The 22,915-nt window shown below is 36.6% G+C and overlaps 1 protein-coding gene across 1 annotated transcript in view; it reads left to right on the top strand.

The window, feature by feature from the left end:
• The window catches only part of OC90 (otoconin 90), a 177,446-nt gene extending 163,630 nt beyond the window's left edge, over window positions 1-13,816 (top strand). Inside the window, exons 16-18 of the mRNA XM_053715947.1 lie at window positions 3,482-3,656; window positions 5,275-5,381; window positions 13,495-13,816. Coding sequence (XP_053571922.1) covers window positions 3,482-3,656; window positions 5,275-5,381; window positions 13,495-13,808 — 596 coding nt within the window. The 3' untranslated portion in view covers window positions 13,809-13,816. The remainder of the gene's footprint in view (window positions 1-3,481; window positions 3,657-5,274; window positions 5,382-13,494) is intronic.
• The last annotated feature ends 9,099 nt before the right edge of the window (window positions 13,817-22,915 follow it).

Below are 22,915 nucleotides of genomic sequence, written 5' to 3'. Positions count from 1 at the left end.
GAATAAATAATTTTCATTTTAAAGGACAGGACCCTGAGGAATATGATGAGACAGAAAATTCCCCCACAAATAGATCTTAATAGATCCTTGACCCTGTTCCTCTACGCAAACAGGAAGATCACTCCCAGAGAAGATAGGTCCTTTATGCAGTTTACGAAGGCCTCTCTCTTCACCTGATTCCTGATCCCAGGAAGAACAAAACTTGAACCCTATCCTGTATCCCACGGATACTAATTCCACAAACTCAGGGTCTGGGACATCGTGGATCCAAGCCTATCGACAGACCAAAGACGCCCCATTATGCTGACTAGAGGAAGGAATCTTGTATTGAAACTCTTTAATCCAAGGTTGACAGAATCTTCAAGAAATCCTGGATTGCTCCGGTTTGAAGAGAAAGAGAAAGTCTCTACGAAAATACAAAAATTAAAATTCTGTCGACCCCTTAGGGCTACTCTTCTTGTATTGAGGATGGAAGGAGTCCTTTCCCTGGAAAAAAATTTGGCCAGACCTGGTCCAACTAAAGTCCTGCCCATAAAGGACAAAGACAGAAGATTGGATTTGGATGTTACATCTGCTAACCAAGATTTTAGCTACAGAGCTCTGGTAGCTAAAATCGCAAGGCTAGAATTCTTGCTAAAAATTCTATATTATAGAGAACCAAGTAGGGAACTTGAAATCATACATATAAATGAGGACAAAAGATTTAAAAGTTTAAAAGTCCTCAGTCCTCCTCTTAATGAAGGGAGACGTCTAATAACGATCTCAAAGTCAAAATACACTTTAAGATTAGGAAAACTAAACGACCAAAGTGCAGTAGCTTTCACTTGCACTAACAGAGGCCCATTTATCAAGCTCCGTATGGAGCTTGAGGGCCTGTGTTTCTGGCGAGTCTTCAGACCGCAGCTCCATAACCCTGTCCGCCTGCTCTGATGAGGCGGATAGGAATCGACAGAATTCAACCCGATCGAGTACGATCAGGTTGATTGACACCCCCTGCTGGCGGCCGATTGGCCGTGAGTCTGCAGGGGGCGGTGTTGCACCGCATTCATCGATGTCTGTCGGACCTGATCCGCACTGTCGGATCAGGTCCGACAGACATTTGTTAAATAGGCCTCATAGCGTGGCCTGATAGCACCTTGCAGTGAGCCGAACATAAGTGTAAAAAATAAGGTCTCAATGATTAGCTTTCACTAGCAATTAAGAGACCGGCAGCGAGAAAGAGCAAAAAACGCTGAGAGAAAAACGGACCTATTGCGTTGTACAAAAAAAACACACTGCCACCATAATTACAGTCTGTCTGATTCTCCTTTCTGAGGTAAAAGTGGCTCCATCTCATAAGTAACGGTGGAGGATCGAGCAGCACATGTATTAAATATTAAATAATGTCTAATACTGTCCGCATTATTGCCCCTTAAATCTACAGATAAAACAAAGCGCTACTGAGGGGAGACGAAAGCGCCAAAATCCTCTTTACTTGCACGAATATAATGCGTAAGCTGTCAGGACAGATAAAATGGCGATAAGGTTACAAAATGCGCATTCAGCAGCATTGTCTGTGCCGTACACAGCTGAGGCAAGGCAATACTAAAGGGAAGTACTAACAAGGCCCGACTTCACTTAAACTGAAGTGGCTATATCTTGGTTATAGCCATTTAGTGTACACAGAGTTTCCTTTTGTTTTATTTTTACTTATTTATTTATTTATTTTGTTTTTTTCTCCCATATGCTCTTAAGACTCCAAGATTGGAGCATTGGAGTACACTTGTTACTACACATTTACACATAGGGTGATGAGTACAAATGTATAGGCGCTTGTCCTGTTATCGCTAAAAGATTATTGGGGTTATAGATTAAGGGGTATTCTTTTTTTCTCTTCTTTCGCTTATTGGGCTTCATGAATCAATTTAAGCCTGCACCTACATTTGTACTAAAGTAGCATTAGCAATTTTTCATGACTATAGGTATAACTAGATAAGAACACTTTTTTTGGAGTTTTTCTACCTCTCTCTTTTCTCAGTATATATGCCCTTTTATATGGATAGATACATAGTAAAAAGTACCCAACACTAAAGTTTCTGGCACAATGGCATTGAGAAGTAGGAACCAGGAAAAAAAGACCAGACCAAGTTTAGACTCCGGCTCAGATATAGCATCAGAGGAGACTAGAAATATAACGGTAGGAAATTACATGGTTAAACAAATCACTGCACTCTTTTTCCCTAAATATGATTCTTTACAGGCATCCTTAGACACAATCATGACTGAATGAAACAATTCTCAGTAAGAGTAGCTACGGCTGAGCAGAGAATTTCTGATCTGGAGGACAGGGACACAGAAAAGGATAAGTGGATTACTTACTCCTCACAGATTAAAACTATTAGTGATACGTTGGAAGACCTTGAAAATAGGTCTAGAAGTAACTTAAGAATAATTGGTCTTCCAGAAGGGCAAGTGGATAAAAATGTATTGTACTTTGCTTCTGTTCAACTTCAAACATTACTTATGCCGCCCTTATGTACTCACTTAATTCAGGAAGGCCGAAGACCGCTGCTTCATAACCCTGTCCGCCTGCTCTGATGAGGCAGACAGGAATCCCCGGAATTCAACCCGATCGAGTACAATCGGGTTGATTGACACCCCCCTGCTGGCGGCCGATTGGCCACGAGTCTGCAGCGGGCGACGTTGCACCAGCAGCTCTTGTGAGCTGCTGGTGCAATGCTGAATATGGAGAGCGTATTGTTCTCCGCATTCAGCGAGGTCTTGTGGACCTGATCCGTACTGTCTGATCAGTTCCGCAAGACCTATGATAAATAGGCCCTGATGTATCCAGCCAAAATTCTGTTAGAAACCAAACAAGGAACTAAGTTTTTTGAAAATGTTAGAGAGGTGGAAGATTTCTTAGAAAATGAAAAGGGTTAGATAATGGTTTATTTGAAGAATTTTTCTTTGTTTTTCTTTTTTCTCTTTTTATTTTCTCACTCCGGCTCGGCTGGGGAAAGTGAACATTTTTAATAGAATAATATCATGGAATGTAGGAGGGATAGCCTCCCCAATTAAAAGAAAAGCTATTATGCAACATTTGAGAAGGTTAAAAACAGACATTGGGTTAATTCAGGAAACACATCTGTCTGAAATTGAAAGCAAAAAGTTGATGGGAAGAAGAAGTTGTATTTTCGCCCAGGTGATATTTTTTAGTCAGCTTTTTTACAGCTATGCTGTATCACTTTCAAGTGTTTCAACGTTTGTGTATCATGTCCCTTTAAAATAGCAACATTTCAAACTGAGCATAAACCAAAAATATCCAGGCTGTACTTCAAACTAATATCCTTGTAGTATTTTCTTTACCTTTTTTCTTATGAAATATACATTTGCACTGACATTAATATGAAGATTCTTATTGTTTTCCCCTAAATCATCACTGCCATGTAGAGCAGGTCAAACAGTCAAGGAAATAATATTTTTTCTTCCATTTATTTGTAAGTCTGTGACAGGTTTACTTTTCATCAAGTGAAGGCGAATGGAGAAGATACAAGAGAATTACCACTTCTTGGCGAAATGCTCTTTTGCTTGACTGGGAAATGTCCAGAAGAATTTGAATCACATGGCTGCTACTGTGGGCAGGAAGGCAGAGGGAATCCAGTTGATATATTGGACAGGTAATGAGTGTAAACAGAAACTTAACTATAAATAAGAACAAAAATAGTAAATATTTTACCTAGAACTCAGCATCTTTTACAGATAGTTTTTAAGGTTCCTCTATTTATTGTTACACAAGTGACTGATGATCTATGAGAGCAGCTACACATATATCTAAACAAATTATGAAAATGCTGACATGAAATCCAAACTTTTTCTTTTATGATTCAGATAGACCATACAATTTTTAACAACTTTCCAATTCATTTAGATCTGATTTTATTTGTTCTCTTTGTATCCTTTGTTGAAAAGTATACCTAGGTAGGCTCAGAAGATGCTGATTGGTGGCTGCACATATATGCCTCTTGTTGTTGGCTTTGAGCCAGCTCCCAGTAGTGTTTTACTGCATCTTCGACAAGGGATACCAAAAGAATTAAGCAAATTAGATAACAGAATTAAATTGGAGTTTTTTAAAATATGTAATATCTATCTGATTTATAAAAGAAAATTGTTGGTTTGCACGTCCCTTTAAAAAATTTTAATTTTCTATTTATGAGATATTACTAAATTCTCTGGGGGGATTTTTGGAACTCCTGTGCTAAAAAAGCACATTTGATTGGCAACTGTTATCCTGGTGTTAAGTTTTTATCATATCAAATGTATGTGTGAGAAGGAGGTCATGAGCCCATATATTCCCAAAGTATTGGTCTAACTAACACAAATAAAATTACTCTCCTTCAAAAATTGTGACAAACTGCCTTACACGAAAAGGCTTGAAATAGATATGTGGGGGACTGTAGAACCGAATTACTAAGGGACATATGGGAAACCTTGGTAACCACTTCTATAAATATAATGATTAAAAACAGTTGCAGAAAAGGTAGCAGACAAAAAGGCACTGCTTGGAGACCACTCGTGTCTTTTCAAGAATATGGCATATGATATCTTAGTCTGCATCTATCTGATGGGCATATTCTAAATTGTCAAGTACATGGTCTTATTAGTCCCAGAACCAGGAAACTCTGATGCACACCTGTGCCTACAATAAATAATTTGTGTTGTTATACATGTCTTTGTTAAGCTTTTCAAACTAATTAGTTAGATTTTTTTTTAAATGTGATAGGGTCATGCTGCTAGAATATAAGAAATAATTAAAATGCAAACAACCAAATACAATTGACATGTTTATATTGTATTGTTTTAATTTTAAAATTACACCTATATTTCAGTGTAGTGATTGTATTTTTTTTAAATTATGTCTTATTTATACCCCCCAAAAAGCCCACAACAGTATATTTATATGTACACACACAAACAGTAAATTGTAAACTTAAAGTAACATTTGCAATTTGCCATAGTCAATACTACCAGCTAGTCTAATTACCTGTTGTAAATCTGTAAATGCTCTTAATCATTGGCTGCCAAACAGAGCTGTAATATATTGCTGTGGCAATTTCTGTCACTAGGATTAAACATCAGGTTACAAGCCAGAATCATTATTTTTCTCATATAATGCATTTTGAATATTCTACTCTATTTGTATTGTACTAGCTAAATTACCTAGCCATGCTCTCATTGCTGACATACTATATAAAAAGCATGCACAAAATATTTGCATAATATATCTTTATTTTCCAGCTGCTGTTTTTCTCATCAGTGCTGTATTGAGCATCTGAAGAAATTAGGCTGTCAACCAGATAGGAATATACGATCAGAAGTTATATGTTTGGACCACAAACCTACATGTAAGTCGAAAACCACCATGTAAAATCGCACTATACCAAGCGTGTTCTATTTTAACTCAGCTTCAGTATGCTCAATGGTTCCATGACGGAATAATTCCGTCATCGTTCATTAATGGGTTAAAAACACATATATATTTTTTTTAAAAATAGAACACATTTTGGTACAGTGCAATTAAAATATAAATGTATCAAAGTAATTTTCTTTTGTGATTCAGACAGAACATACCATTTTTAAAAGGTTTCCAATTTAATACTATTATCCAATTTGATTCTTTCCCATAATAATCTGTATTAGGTAGGTATCTGGATCACTATATGGCAGGAAGTAGTGCAGTCACCTAGTGCTCTTGCAAATTGATAACATTTTTGCAAAACAGCCTCCATATAGTGCTTCAGAAAAGGGCCGGCTCCTAAGCTTACGTCCCTGCTTTTTAACAAAAGATACCAAGAGAACGAATTTTTTTTATAAAAGAAGTAAAATAGAAAGGTGTTTGAAGTCACATGATCTATGTAAATCATGAAAGAAAAATTTTGTGGCTACTGTATTCTATTGGATATTGATGTACATGAACAGCTCCTATAGGTTTATTATTCATGGCTTGTTTCATTATTTTATTGTAAAAAAAGAGGTTGAGTTTCAGTTGGCACATGTAAATTGTATCACCATTTAATACTGTCTGAAAGGATCATTTTAATTAGCCCTTCCCTGCAGGTGGCGATACTGAGTTTAACATTCCATCAGTGGCAGAGAAGCATCGTCTCCCACAGTAAAATGCAGTAAAATACCTCTTGGTGAGACGGCCTTCTAACAGTGATTGCAGCCTTTTACAACATTTTACTCACAATCTCCAATGTGACATAGATACATTTATATATACTGATAATGTGACAATGCTTATGACATCAAGGCCTGAGTCACATAAGAAAAAACATAATTTATGTAACAACTTACCTGATAAATTCATTTCTTTCATAGTGGCAAGAGTCCATGAGCTAGTGACATATAGAATATACATTCCTACTAGGAGGGGACAAATTTCCCAACCCTCAAAATGCCTATAAATACCATTTCCAACTCACTCATACCTCAGTTTAATGAGTAAAAAGCATACAAAAAGAGGAACTGAAAAAATAATGTGCTTTATACAAAAAATCATAACCCCCCAAAAATACGGTGGGTTCAGGTAAGTTCTTACATAAATTATGTTTTCTTTCATGTAAGTGGCAAGAGTCCATGAGCTAGTGACGAATGGGATGTGGAAGTCCACAAGTCACTACAGAGGGAGGGATAAAATAAAAACAGCAATTGTTTCCTTAAAAATTAAAAAAAAACTCAAATCAAATGCACTAGAATCAAACTGAGACAGCTGCCTGAAGAACCTTTCTATCAAAGGCTGTTTCTGAAGAAGCAAACTCATAAAAATTTAGTAAATGTATGCAAAGAAGACCAAGTTGCTGCTTTGCAAATTTGATCAACTGAAGCTTCAATCTTGAAAGCCCAAGAAGTGGCAACTGATCTAGTAGAATGAGCTGTAATTCACTGAGACGGAGACTGCCCCGCCTCCAAATAAGCTTTGTGAATCAAAAGTTTCAACCAAGATGCCAGAGAAATGGCAGAGGCTTTCTGATCTTTCCTGGAACCAGAACAAATAACAAATAGACTAGAAGTCTTTCTGAAATCTTTAGTAGCCTCAACATAATATTTCAAAGCTCTTACCACATCCAAAGAATGTAAAGACCTTTCAAGAGTATTCTTAGGATTAGGACACAAGGTAGGAACAACAATTTCCCTATTAATGTTGTTAGAATTCACAACTTTAGGCAAAAATGTAAACGAAGTCCGCAAAACAGCTTTATCTTAATGGAAAATCAGATAAGGAGATTCACAAGAGAGAGCAGACAATTCAGAAACTCTTCTAGCAGAAGAGATAGCCAAAAGAAATAACACTTTCCAAGAAAGTACAGGTGGCCCTCGTTTTACAATGGTTCAATTACACCGTTTCAGAATAACAACCTTTTTTTCCAGTCATGTGACTGCTATTGAAAAGCTTTGAGAAGCAGTGCATTTATTAAAATTGCCAGTAGTTGGAGCTGTCCGCTTGTGTTGCAGCAAAGCCAAGCAAGCTGAAATTAATCAGTTTAACCAGACATGAGCTATCAAGCAGATTTCAAAGGAACAAGATATTCCTGTCTATAAATCAGTCCAGATTGGAATGCATAGAAAGAACTGTTTGCAGAAAAATGCAAGTGAAGTCTGTGTTGTGTGATTATTTTATTAGGTTTATAATGCTGTTTAGCAAATGTTTTTGTTCATTTAACTTAGTTTAATTATATATTCTGTGTTGTGTGATTATTTTATTAGGTTTATAATGCTGTTTAGCATTTAAAGTCAATGTATTAGGTGTTACTTATGACAATTTTGAGAGGGACCTGGGACCTATCTCCCTCACTTCCCATTGACTTACATTATAAACTGGGTTTCAATTTACAACGGTTTCGATTTACAACCATTCCTTCTGGAACCTAACCCTGGCGTAAACTGAGGGCTACCTGTAATTTAATATCCAGAGAATACATAGGCTCAAAAGGAGAAGCCTGTAAAATCTTCAAAACCAAATTGAGACTCCAAGGAGGAGAAATAGATTTAATAACAGGCTTGATACGAGTCAAAGCCTGAACAAAACAGTGAATATCAGGAAGCTTAGCAATCTTTCTATGAAATAAGACAGAAAGAGCAGGAATTTGTCCCTTCAAAGTATTTGCAGATAACCCTTTATCCAAACCATCCTGAAGAAACTGTAAAATCCTAGGAATTCTGAAAGAATGCCAAGAATAATCATGAGTGCAACACCATAAAATATAGGTTTTCAAAACCCGATTATAAATCTTCCTTGAAACAGACTTATATCATAGTTCTAATCACTGAGTCAGAAAATCCTCTATGACTAAGCACTAAGCGTTCAAATTCCATGCCTTCAAATGTAGAGATTTGAGATTTTGAAACAGCCCTTGAGACAGAAGGTCTGGCCTTAAAGGAAGTGGCCAAGGCTGGCAACTGGACATCCGGACAAGATCTGCATACCAAAACCTGTGAGGCCATGCTGGTGCTATCAGAAACACATAAGATTGTTCCATTATGATCTTGGAGATCACCCTTGGAAGAAGAACCAGAGGCAGAAAAATGTAAGCAGGTTGGTAAAACCAAGGAACTGCTAAAACATCCACCATCACTGCCTGAGGATCCTTGGACCTGGAAAGGTATCTGGGAAGCTTCTTGTTTAGACGAGAGGCCAACAAATCTATTTCTGGAAAACCCCACATCTGTACAAGATGAAAAAACATATCTGGATGGAAGACCATTCCCCCGGATGTAAAGTGTGATGGCTGAGATAATCCGCTTCCCAATTGTCTACACCTGGGATATGAATCGCAGAAATTTGACAAGAGTTGGATTCTGCCCAAGAAAGTATCCAAGATACTTCTTTCATTGCTGAAGGACTGCGAGGCCCTCCTTGATGATTGACATATGCCACTGTTGTGATATTGTCTGTCTGAATACGAATGTAAAGTTCTCTCTTCAATAGAGACCATGCCTGAAGAGCTCTGAATATAGCACAGAGTTCTAAAATATTGATTGTTAACCTCACCTCTTGAGGATTTCAAACCCCTTGTGCTGTTAGAGACCCCCAGACAGCTCCCCAACCTGTAATACTTGCATCTGTTGAGATCACAGTCCAGGAAGGACGAACAAAGGAGGCCCCTTGAACAATAAGGTGATGGTCTAACCACCAGGTTAGTGAGAGTTCAGTGTTAGGATTTAAGTATATTAGTTGTGATATCTGAGTATAATCCCTGCACCATTGGTGCAACATGCAAAGCTGTAGAGGCTTCATATGAAAACGAGCAAAGGGGATTGCATCCGATGCTGCAGTCATGAGACATAAAACTTCCATGCACATAGCCACTGAAGGGAATGATAGAGACTGAAGGTTTAGACAAGCTAAAACCAACTTCATTTGTCTCTTGTCTGTCAGAGAAAGAGTCATGGACACTGAATCTATCTGGAAACCTAAAAAGGTGACTCTTGTCTGAGGAATCAATAAACTGTTTTGTAAATTAATCCTCCAACCATGTCTTTGAAGAAACTATACTAGTTGTTTTGTGTGAGATTCTGCTAAATGAAAAGATTGAGCTAGTACCAAGATATCGTCCAAATAAGGAAACACTGCAATACCCTGCTCTCTGATTACAGATAGAAGTGCACAAGAACCTTTCGAGAAGATTCTTGGAGCTGTCACTAGGCCAAACGGAAGAGCAACAAATTGGTAATGCTTGTCTAGAAAAGAGAATCTCAGAGAACGATAGTGGTCTGGATGAATCGGAATGTGAAGATAAGCATCCTGTAAGTGTATTGTGAACATGAAATGACCTTGCTGAACAAAAGGCAGAATAGTCCTTATAGTCACCATCTTGAAAGTTTGACAAAACAATTTAACATTTTCAGATCCAGAATTGGTCTGAACGAATCTTCTTTCTTTTGGACAATGAACAGATTTGAATAAAAAACAAAACCCTGTTCCTGCTGAGGAACTGGAACAATCACCCCTGAAAGCTCTAGGTCTGAAACACACTTCCTAAAAGCCTGAGCCTTCACAGGATTTGTTGGAACATGAGAAAGAAAGAATCTTCCCATGGGAGGTCTTATTCTGAAACCCTTGAGAAACAATATCCTGAATCCACTGATTTTGAATAGAATCTGTCCAAATGTCTTGAAATAATTTCAATATGCCCCCCACCAGTTAAACTGGTTTGAGGGCCGCACCTTCATGCAGTCTTAGGGGCTGGATTTGGTTTCTTATGAGGCTTGAATTTATTCCAATTCGGAGATGGTCTCCAATTAGAGCCAGAGGCCTTAGAGGAAGGAGAGGTCTTTTGTTCTCTATTCCTACAAAAGGAACAAAAATGATTGGGAGCTTTAAACTTACCCTTAGATTTCTTATCTTGTGGCAGAAAAACTCCCTTTCCCCAGTGATAGTGGAGATAATAGAAACAAATTGAGCACTAAATAAATTATTACCCTGAAACGATAGAGATAGTAATCTAGATTTAGACACCATATCAGCATTCCAAGATTTAAGCCATAAAGCTCTTCTAGTAAGAATAGCTAAAGACATAGATTTAATATCAATCTTAAAGGGACAGTAAAGTAAAAAAACATCTTTCATGATTTAAACAGGGCATGTAATTTTAAACAACTTTACAATTTACTTTTATTACCAATTTTGCTGTGTTCTCTTGGTATTCTTAGTTGAAAGCTAAATCTAGGAGGTTCATGTGCTAATTTCTTAGACCTTGAAGACTGCCTCTAATCTAAAAGCATTTTGACAGTTTTTCACCACTAGAGGATGTTAGTTCATGTGTTTCATATAGATAACATTGAGCTCAGCCACGTGAAGCTCCTAAGAGTCAGCACTGATTGGCTAAAAATGCATGTCTGTCAAAAGAACTGAAATAAGGGGGCAGTTTGCAGAGGTATAGATACAAGGTAATCACAGAGGTAAAAAGTATATTAATATAACTGTGTTGGTTATGCAAAATTGGGGAATGGGTAATAAAGGGATTATCTACCTTTTTAAACAACAAAAATTCTGGTGTTTACTGTCCCTTTAATGACATCAACTATAGCATCACAAATTAAATGATTAGCACGTTGAAGTAAAAGAACAATTATAGACAATTCAGGATCTGATAACTGCTGTGCTAAACTATCCGACCAAAAAGTTGAAGCAGCAGCAACATCAGCCATAGAAATAGCAGGTTTAAGAATTTAGCCAGTATGTAAATATGCTCTTCTAAGATAAGATTCAGTCTTCCTATCTAAAGGAACCTTAAAGGAAGTACTATCTTTCATAGGAATAGTAGAACGTTTGCCAAGAGTGGAAATAGTCCCATCAACCTTAGGGACTTTTTCCCAAAACTCTAACTTGGCCACAGGTAAAGAATATAGCTTTTAAACCTAGAAGAAGGATTAAAAGAAGCACCAGGCTTAGACCACTCTTTAGTAATCATAATAGAGATAGCATCTGGAATAAGAAAAACTTTAGGAGTAACCCCAGAAGTTTCAAAAAACAGAATTCAAACATTTGCTAGTTTTGTTATCAAGAGGACTAGACTCCTCAATACCCAAAGTAAACAATACTTCCTTTAATAAAGAACAAATATATTCAATCTTAAAAAGAAAAGTAGATTTGTCAATTTCAGTCTCTGAAGTAGGATCCTCTGAGCCAGAGAAATCCTCATCAGCAGAAGATACTTCAGTATGCTGTCAAGCAATACAAATTTCATCAGATTTATGAGAAGTTTGGAAAGACCTTTTACTTTTATTTGAAGGTGGAATAGCAGTCATAGCCTTCTCTATAGCTGCAGCAATATAATTTTTCATATCTGCAGGAACATCATGTACATTAGACTTTAAAAGAATAACAATAGATGTATTTGTACCTATAGAAACATTATCAGCATGTAATAATTTATCATAACAAGTGCCACATATTTGAGCAGAAGAAGATAAGCTAATTTACAACAAACACACTTAGCTTTGGTAGAATTGTGTTCATGCAGCTTAGTTCCTACAGTAACATCAAAGGCAGGATCAGTTTAAGACATCTAGCAAAATGTAACAAAAAAGAAACAATAACATTTAAACAAAATATCCAATTTCCTCAAAATAGCAGTTTCAGGAATGGGAAAACATTCTTATGATAAAATTCTTATACAAAAATAAAATCAAACATCTTAGTCCTCTAAAAACAAATGAGAGCAGTGAGCAAAAGATGGAGAGACTTAATATAACAAAGTTTGGCACCAGGTATGACGCAAAGATGATGCAAATGCAGAGGAAAAAAGTTTTGGCGCGAAAGCTAACAAAATGAAATGACGCAACTTGCGTCATAACAGGTGCGACTTTGCGGCAAAAAAATTTGCATCAATAAAGACGCAAGAAATTACGCGATTTGTGTCATGACAGATGCGACTTAGTGCCAAAAATGACGCAATAAAAAGTAGCATTTTGCATCATCGTGAGCCTATTTAGGTAAGAAAAAAATACCTAAAATCTCCAATAAACATAATTTTCCTGCTGAAACTGTTAGACTGCAAAGGGAAATACACAGATCTGACTCATGGCAAATATATGCAATATACATTTAAAACTTTATAATATAAAGTGCCAAACATAGCTGAGAGTGTCTTAAAAAATTATATATACTTACCAGAAGACACCCATCCACATATAGCAGACAGCCAAACCAGTACTGAAACATATCAGCAGAGGTAATGGTAGAGGAGTATAATGTCAATCTGAAAGGGAGGCAGCAGATGAATCCCTGCGACCGATTACAGAGAGCCTTAGAATAGATTTACCATAGGCAAAAACATGGTGTCATCAGGCAAAACACTGTACTTTGAGAGTAATTTGGGATTCATAATACTTAGAAGCGCCTATCACAGAAGAAAATCAAGCACATTTTGCTTTACCACCTCCACAGGAGGCAAAGTTTGTAAAACTGAGGTATGAGTGAGGTGTATTTATAAGCATTTTGAGGTTTGGAAAACTTCCTGGTAGGAATGTATATCCCATACGTCACTATCTCATGGACTCTTGCCACTTACATGAAAGAAAAAGTGTGTTTCATGCCCCTTTAAATGACATTATCTCATTTATTTAGTGAGTTACATATTATTTAATTTATGAAAGTAATTTTAAGGAGACAGAAAATGTTAAAAAAGAAGCTATTTTTGCATACAAAAGGAGCACTATTTAAACAAGTAAAAAAATGTTAAAGGTTAAAGTTGTTTATTTTGATATTGAGGCTAACAGGAAGTACAACTGGGCTTTGAGAACTGATTACTCACTGGCTTATGAGAATATTTCCCTCTGTTTTATTGGTGGAGAGAGACATCCCACATACAAACCATTTTATTTTTCTTGGTACAGGGTCAAGTATTTTACAAATAAGAAACTTCTTATACTGTCCTCTTTGAGATGCAACAAAAATAATTACTTATGTGTCCCTTTAAATTTCATTACCTGTGTTTTTTGGGTTTTTCTAAGGTGTTGGATGGAGCATATGTGACAAGTTAATATGTTCATGTGACAAAGCAGCTGCTGAATGTATGGCAGACGCTCCCTTCAATAGTACAGCGAGATCAGTCAGCAGAAATCAGTGTCAAGGTGAGACAGTTCTATGCAGAAATGGAGGAGCCCAGGAAAAACCTGCTGGGGATTCTGGATCAAAGTCTGACAGTTCAAGCTCAGAGGAAAGCAGCGAGGAACACAGGCCAATGCGGGACATTGTGCAAGCAGGAGATGCAATAAAACCATTACCTCTGGAGAGACGGCCACGTTCTGTGTCTACCAGACAGTAACATGCAAAAACCACACTACATATATAATAAAGAATGATCTTTAGAAATAAAATATTTTTAAATAACCAATTCTAACATTTTCTCCATGAATGTGATTTCTCCCGTTTTCAATAATTTACAAATCAGATAGTTGAACATGAATGTAAGAAACATCTCCGTCAACATAAGAATTTGAGTTACTAGTTCTATATTGTCTAGGTGGGAACTTTTTCTGTTGTACTTATTAGTTTTACCTCATTGGGCCCTAGGACAAAATCTGTGGCAGGGACCTCTTATTTCAACAGTACAACAGCACTACTGACTTCTAATATATATATTGTACCTACATAAACCTACACAATGTAGCCATCATACCTGAACAATAACATAACATATATTTAGCAAAATCTGTGGGCTGGATAGTCGGGTCCCCTAGAAGGTCAGGCCCTGTCTGAGACCCCTGTAGTTCCATCCCTTGTTCCAATATTATTGTATGGCCCCTGTCCACCTGTGAGTGTGAGGTATTTGATTAAAAATATCTTTATACCATTATTAATTAATAAATTGATTCAACATTTGAGTTGATTTCCAGTAAGAATAATGTTTTCAAAACATTTAAAACTGTCACTTTGTTCTCAAATTTTACATTGTTTTGCAGTTCTGACATATACTTCTTGAAAAGCCTCTTAATTTTATCTTTTATCAAAAATCACTGTGCAGCATGTTGTGGGGTCGAAGAACTTAATCCTGCTATTTGCTGTGCGGGGGAAAAAACATATACCAAAATATAGTGCATTATTTTTTCTGTTTGCTACACATAATTTAAATTTTAAGGAAAACTAAATTTTAAGATTAAAGAGACATGAAACCCCAAATTTTTATTTCCTGATTCATATAGAAAATACAATTATAAAAAAGTTAGCAATTTACTTCTATTATCAAATTTGCTTTATTCTCATGTTATTCTTTGTTGAAGTGATATCTAGATAGGTAGCGTTGGCACAAATCTGGAACACCACATGACAGGAAATAGTGCTGCCATCTACTGCTCTTTCTAATGTATAACATTCATGCAAAACTGCTGCTGCTGTATATAGTACTGCAGACAAGTGCACACTCCTGAACCTATCTTACTGCTTTTCAATAAAGGATAACAAGAAAACTAAGAACATTTTATTATAGAAGTATATTAGAAAGTTGTTTAAAATTGTATGTTCTATCTAAATCATTAAATACAAATTTTGGGTTTTATGTCCCTTTAATGACCATTTAATTATACCTATATGTAGCACATAATTTAGTGTTCTCTTGTCCAGAAATGCCTCAGCAATTAGTAAAACTAAATTAGCCTAGAAACCAAGTTGTTGTTTCCCTGTAATGTAGCACACTTGAACAAGACTACAGCTGTGTGCTTAATTCTAATGATTCATGTTTAAAGAGCAATGTGGAGTGAGGGTTTGTGCTTTGAGAAACTTTAATCATCAAATGAAAGAGAAAACAATAATAGGTTTTCAAATTTGATGTAATCTTTTTTATTTACACAGCAACCATATACTTGTAGGTATAGATACTACTATGGAATATCATTTTGATTACTTTGGGCTTGAATTTATGTTTTTGATGTGACTTTTTTATTTTTAGAAACATATATTTTTTAGAAACATATACATTTATTTCAGTTTTATTGTTTTTGAAGAAATAAAAACATTTATACAGAAATATTGTGTGCCTTGCAAACAATAAAATTGTACTCTAACATAAAGAATGATTTTGATACACTTTGTACTGTTTCTATGCTTTATTTCATCATATCTAGATGCCAGACTTTTCATGTGTATGTAATTCATTAAAGGGACACTGAACCCACATTTTTTCTTTTGTGATTCAGATAGAGCATGCAGTTTTAAGCACCTTTCTGATTTACTCCTATTATCAATTTTTCTTCGTTCTCTTGCTATCTTTATTTGAAAAAGAAGGCATCTAAGCTTTTTTTATTGGTTCAGAACTATGGATAGCTCTGTTTTTAATGGTGGATGAATGTATCCACCAATCAGCAAGGACAACCCAGGTTGTTCACCAGAAATGGGCCGGCATCTAAACTTACATTCTTGCATTTCAAATAAAGATACCAAGAGAATAAAGAATTTGATAATAGGAGTAAATTAGAAAGTTGCTTAAAATTTCATGCTCTATCTAAATCACGAAAGAAAAATTTTGGGTTCAGTGTCCCTTTAAGTATTGGCTATAGAAAAGCTTTATAAACAAGAGGCAACAGTGTGGGTGGGAGAGCTATACTAAAAAGTTCATTTTCATTAGTTCTCTTCTTGAGCATGAGACACAGCCAGATGAGATGAGGATGCCTGGACCAAAATATCGTCCAAGTAAGACACTACAGAAATTCCTTGTGCACGAACTGCAGTCAACAATGCTCCTAGAACCTTGGTATATACTCTGGGAGTTGTCAGCCAGACCAAATGGAAGTGATACAAACTGATAATGCTTGTTTACGAAAGCAATGTCTCAGGAACCTGACATTCACCTTGTGAATAGGGATATTTATATAGGCATAAATTTATGGTAGAGATAAACTGAGCCTCCTGCACTAAAGGAAGTAAAGTATGAATTGTCTCCAAATTTCAGGAATTTGTTCAACATATTGAGATCCAAAATAGGCAGAAACGTACCTTCCTTTTTGGTAATAAAGAGAGATTGGAATAAAATCCCCAACTTATTCCTGAATCTGTGATCTGAGCAATAACTCCCATTGTTTCCAAATCCTTCATACAAGCCAAAACAGCTTGGGCCTTTAAATGATCTCAAGAAACTTGAGACAGAAAGAATCATCCTTGAGAAGGTTCCGATCAAAAGCTTATTGGATACCACTGAGATCCAAGATAGGCTGAATAGTACCTTCCTTTATGGTAATAAAGAGAGATAGGAAAAAAATCCCTAATTTATTTTTAAATCTGTAACCTGAGCAATAACTTCCATTGTTTCTAAATCCTTCATACAAGCCCAAACCACTAGGGCCTTTACAAGGAACAGCATTCTACAACCCAGGGGAATGGCAGATAAATCTGCATTTCATATGGGCAGGGCTTTGGATCACACAAGATGCTGCACATTGTAGAACAAGGGATTGGCAGATAAATCTGCAATTCACCTGGGAGGCTTGAGCATTTCCACACTGGGACAATATTTTTTCCTGCTTAGCTAAAAACTCATTGTCTGTCCTTCATAGGCCATCTGAGGAGGAAAGGAGTCTCAGATCAGTTAGATAACCCCTTTCAATGATGAGTAGATAAGTTGGAGGAATCTAAAGCTCTGGTAGGTAGGGGTGTTTTTTCCTCCTCCTAGTGAATGGAGGGTAATTCTCCCCTTTAATTTGTTCCCAATGATCCACTTTACCTGCTGGAGTGTATTAAATTGTTTACAAGTATTTCCATTAACCTTATATTGGCATTTGAATTAGTTTATTTAGCCTGTGGTATCCCCACCCATCCTGAAAGTTTTTGGCCTCGAGGCCAAGCTGTGTTAACACAGCCAGCAGAAGAAATAACACTCCCAGTGGGTTATAGAAGAGAAAAGGTAATAAAATGTTAATTTTCTATTGTTCTCTATAAGTATTGGTGATTGGTTTATGGACAGATATAAGATAAAGAAGCAGGTATATTTACACAATGTGATAAAGTAATGAGATCTGATTATACCTACAAGCTCAACCCAATTTATTTGGTTGTGGCTTCAAAACACAAAATCAGCTAATTCATATACACAAATAAGCCTTAAAAAACAAATCTCATACATTTTATGCTCTGCAACTGGTAACAAAAGTAATTGGAAACACATTAAGGGAAAAATAATTTTATAGTATACTGTCCCTTTAAGCAATTGAATCATGGAAACAGATTAGCTCTTGATCTGTATGCAAAAAATACAGATTATATGAATTGACTTTTAACCAGATAAATTACTTGGTCTCTCCGACTTATTACTTGGGACTCTTCCTGAGCCTCTAGCAGAATATCATCCATGTAGTAAAAATTCAGATTCAGATAGAGCATGCAATTTTAAGCAACATTCTAATTTACTTCTATTATCAATTTTCTTCATTCTCTTAGTATCTTTACTTGAAAAAGCAGGATTGTAAGCTTAGGAGCCGGCCCATTTTTGGTTTAACATCTGGGTAGCACTTGCTCAATGTAAAACTGAAAAATCCTTGTAAAGGAATACAGTGAGGTAAACTGACAAATAAGCACTAAAAAAACTATTAAAACAGTAAAGGCTGAGAAGAAATAAGAACATCTGGGTAGCGCTTGCTGATTGGTGGCTAAATGTAGCCACCAATCAGCAAATGCTTCCCAGGGTGCTGAACCACAAAAAAGGGACGGCTCCTTAGCTTACATTACTGCTTTTTCAAATAAAGATTCCAAGAGAACGAAGACAATTTGATAATAGGAGTAAATTAGAAAGTTGCTTAAAATTGCATGTATAGAATAGAAAAGTCCGGAGGAAATCTCAATATGGTAAAATAAAAGACAAGATTTATTCAAATGTTCAAATAGAGGATAGCAAGACCGGTTGGCTGGTCTTACGCTTTCGGCGTTATGCCGTATTCATACACCTATTTCACAAAGAGTCAACCATCTTTAAAAAGAGGCTGCTATGCAGCCATTGGACAAACAATCAGCAATTATGCTAAATTCTTAAAGTGTCTACACGTAATTAACAAACATTCAGCTAGATTTAGAGTTTTGTTGGTAAAAAGCTGCGTAGCTAACGCTGCTTTTTTTGCCAACGCACCCTTCCAACAACGCTGGTATTTAGAGTTGTCTGAGGGGCTGCGTTAGGCTCAAAAAAGGGTGCATTGAGCCTAACTTAGCTCCACTTCAACCCTCAATACCAGCGTTGCTTACGGTAGCGGTAAGCTGGCAAAACATGCTCGTGCACGATATCCCCATAGGAAACAATGGGGCATTTTGGGCTGAAAAAAAACCTAACACCTGCAAAAAAGCAGCGTTCAGGTCCTAACGCAGCCCCATTGTTTCCTATGGGGAAACACTTTCTAAGTCTGCACCTAACACCCTAACATGTACCCCGAGTCTAAACACCCCTAACCTTACACTTATTAACCTCTAATCTGCTGCCCCCGCTATCGCCTGCATTATACTATTAACCCCTAATCTGCCACTCTGTACACCGCCGCAACCTACATTATACTTATGAACCCCTAATCTGCTGCCCCTAACATCGCCGACTCCTATATTATATTTATTAACCCCTAATCTGCCCCCCCAACGTCGCTGCTACCTAACTACACTTATTAACCCCTAATCTCCCGCCCGCACCGTCGCTGCTACTATAATAAAGTTATTAACCCCTAAACCTAACTCTAACCCTAACCCTAACACACCCCTAACATAAATATAATTTATATTAAACGAAATAATATTCCTATAATTAACTAAATTATTCCTATTTAAAACTAAATACTTACCTATCAAATAAACCCTAATATAGCTACAATATAATTAATAATTACATTGTAGCTATTTTAGGATTTATATTTATTTTACAGGCAACTTTGTATTTATTTTAACTAGGTACAATAGCTATTAAATAGTTAATAACTATTTAATAGCTACCTAGTTAAAATAAATACAAAATTACCTGTAAAATAAATCCTAACCTAAGTTACAATTAAACCTAACACTACACTATCATTAAATTAATGAAATAAATTACCTACAATTACCTAAAATAAAATACAATAAAATAAACTATTCTATAATACAGAAAAAAACAAACACTAAATTACAAAAAATAAAAAAGAATTACAAGCAGTTTAAACTAATTACACCTAATCTAAGCCCCCTAATAAAATAAAAAAGCCCCCCAAAATAAAAAAATCCCTACCCTATTCTAAAATACAAAAGTAATCAGCTCTTTTACCAGCCCTTAAAAGGGCTTTTTGCGGGGCCTTGCCCCAAAGTAATCAGCTCTTTTGCATGAAAATAAAAATAGAATACCCCCCCAACATTACAACCCACCACCCACATACCCCTACTCTAACCCACCCAAACCCCCCTTAAAAAAACCTATCACTAACCCCCTGAAGATCTCCCTACCTTGAGTTGTCTTCACCCAGCCAAGGCGAATTCTTCATCCAAGTGGAGCAAGAAGATGTCCTCCATCCGGGCGAATGTCTTCTTCCAAGCGGCATCTTCTATCCGGATCCATCTTCATCCCGCCGACGCGGAACATCCTCCTTCCCCGACGGACTAACGACAAATGAAGGTTCCTTTAAGGGACGTCATCCAAGATGGCGTCCCTTCAATTCCGATTGGCTGATAGAATTCTAATTTAATATAATAATATAATTTAATGATAGTGTAGTGTTAGGTTTAATTGTAACTTAGGTTAGGATTTATTTTACAGGTAATTTTGTATTTATTTTAACTAGGTAGCTATTAAATAGTTATTAACTATTTAATAGCTATTGTACCTAGTTAAAATAAATACAAAGTTGCCTGTAAAATAAATATAAATCCTAAAATAGCTACAATGTAATTATTAATTATATTCTAGCTATATTAGGGTTTATTTTATAGGTAAGTATTTAGTTTTAAATAGGAATAATTTAGCTAATTATAGGAATATTATTTCGTTTAATATAAATTATATTTATGTTAGGGGTGTGTTAGGGTTAGGATTAGAGTTAGGTTTAGGGGTTAATAACTTTATTATAGTAGCGGCGACGGTGCGGGCGGGAGATTAGGGGTTAATAATTGTAGGTAGGTGGCGGCGATTTTAGGGAGGGCAGATTAGGGGTTAATACTATGAGGCCTAGTTATCAACGTGTCAACTTACCTGCCTTCTCCGGCCCAATACGCCCGCCTAAGCTCGCCTACCATTGCCGCCACGGACCTGCAAAATTTCGCCTAAGTTATCAATAAATCTGTCAAAAAGCCACGCACCAAGTACGGGGCGATGAGCAGCGGACTGTGAGAGTTATCACTCATCCGATCTCGCTGCTCTTCGGCTTTTTGACAGCTTTATTGCTAGCCTGTCACTAAGCACCCACACTAAACTACACTGTTCTACCCCCTATACCGGCGCCTCCGGAGCCCCCCGCAACTTAATAAAGTTATTAACCCCTAAACCGCCGCTCCTAGACCCCGCCGCAACTCTTATAAATGTATTAACCCCTAAACCGCCACTCCCGGACCCCGCCACAACCTATATTAAACTTATTAACCCCTAATCTGCCCCTCTTACACCGTCGCCACCTATAATACATTTATTAACCACTATCCTGCCCCCCCCTACACCGCCGCCACTATAATAAATATGTTAACCCCTAAACCGCCGCTTCCTGACCCCGCCGCAACTATAATATATGTATTAACCCAAAAACCTAAGTCTAACCCTAACCCTAACACCCCCCAACTTAAATATTAATTAAATAAATCTAAATAATATTTCTATTATTAACTAAATTAATCCTATTTAAAACTAAAAACTTACCTTTAAAATAAACCCTAATTTAGCTACAATATAAATAATAATTATATTGTAGCTATCTTAGGATTTATTTTTATTTTACAGGTAACTTTCAATTTATTTTAACTAGGTACAATAGCTATTAAATAGTTATTAACTATTTAATAGCGTACCTAGCTAAAATAAAGAGAAATTTACATGTAAAATAAATCCTAACCTAAGTTACAATTACACCTACCACTACACTATACTTTAATAAATTATTTATATTTAAAACTAAATACTTACCTGTAAAATAAACCCTAAGATAGCTACAATGTAATTAATAATTACATTGTAGCTATTTTAGGATTTATATTTATTTTACAGGTAACTTTGAATTTATTTTAGCTAGTTAGAATAATTATTAAATAGTTATTAACTATTTAATAACTACCTAGCTAAAAGAAATACAAAATTACCTGTAAAATAAATCCTAACCTAAGTTACAATTAAACCTAACACTACACTATCATTACATTAATTAAATAAATTAAATACAAATAACTACAATTAAATACAATTACATAAACTAACTAAAGTACAAAAAATAAAAAAAGCTAAGTTACAAAAAATAAAAAAAATAAGTTACAAACATTTAAAAAATATTACAACAATTTTAAGCTAATTACACCTAATCTAAGCCCCCTAATAAAATAACAAAGCCCCCCAAAATAAAAAAATGCCCTACCCTATTCTACATTAAAAAAGTTCAAAGCTCTTTTACCTTACCAGCCCTTAAAAGGGCCTTTTGCAGGGCATGCCCCAAAGAAAACTGCTCTTTTGCCTGTAAAAGATAAATACAACCCCCCCAACATTAAAACCCACCACCCACATACCCCTAATCTAACCCAAACCCCCCTTAAAAAAACCTAACACTACCCCCCTGAAGATCATCAGCCAGCCGACCCACCGATGGAACCAAAGAGGAGATCCGGAGCGGCAGAAGTGATCCTCCAAGGGGCGCTGAAGAAGTCTTCCATCCGATGAAGTCATCATCCAGGCGGCGCTGAATAAGTCTTCCATCCAGCGATGTCATCTTCCAAGCGGCGCTGAAGAAGTCTTCCATCCGGGCGATGTCATCTTCCAAGCGGGGTCTTCAATCTTCTTTCTTCAGGATCCATCTTCATCCCGCCGACGAGGAACATCCTTCTTCCCCGACGGACTAACGACGAATGAAGGCTCCTTTAAGGGACGTCATCCAAGATGGCGTCCCTTCAATTCCGATTGGCTGATAGAATTCTATCAGCCAATCGGAATTAAGGTAGGAAAAATCTGATAGGCTGATTGAATCAGCCAATCAGATTGAGCTCGCAGATTGAAAGATTGAACTTCAATCTGATTGGCTGATTCAATCAGCCAATCAGATTTTTCCTACCTTAATTCCGATTGGATGATAGAATCCTATCAGCCAATCGTAATTGAAGGGACGCCATCTTGGATGACGTCCCTTAAAGGAGCCTTCATTCATTGTTAGTCCGTCGGGAAAGAAGGATGTTCCGCGTCGGTGGGATGAAGATGGATCCTGAAGAAAGAAGATTGAAGACCCCGCTTGGAAGACTTCTTCAGCGCCGCCTGGATGATGA

The sequence above is a fragment of the Bombina bombina genome, chromosome 5 (genome assembly GCF_027579735.1).
Source record: "Bombina bombina isolate aBomBom1 chromosome 5, aBomBom1.pri, whole genome shotgun sequence".
Lineage (NCBI taxonomy): Eukaryota > Metazoa > Chordata > Amphibia > Anura > Bombinatoridae > Bombina > Bombina bombina.
This window is presented reverse-complemented; position numbering and strand designations above follow the sequence as displayed.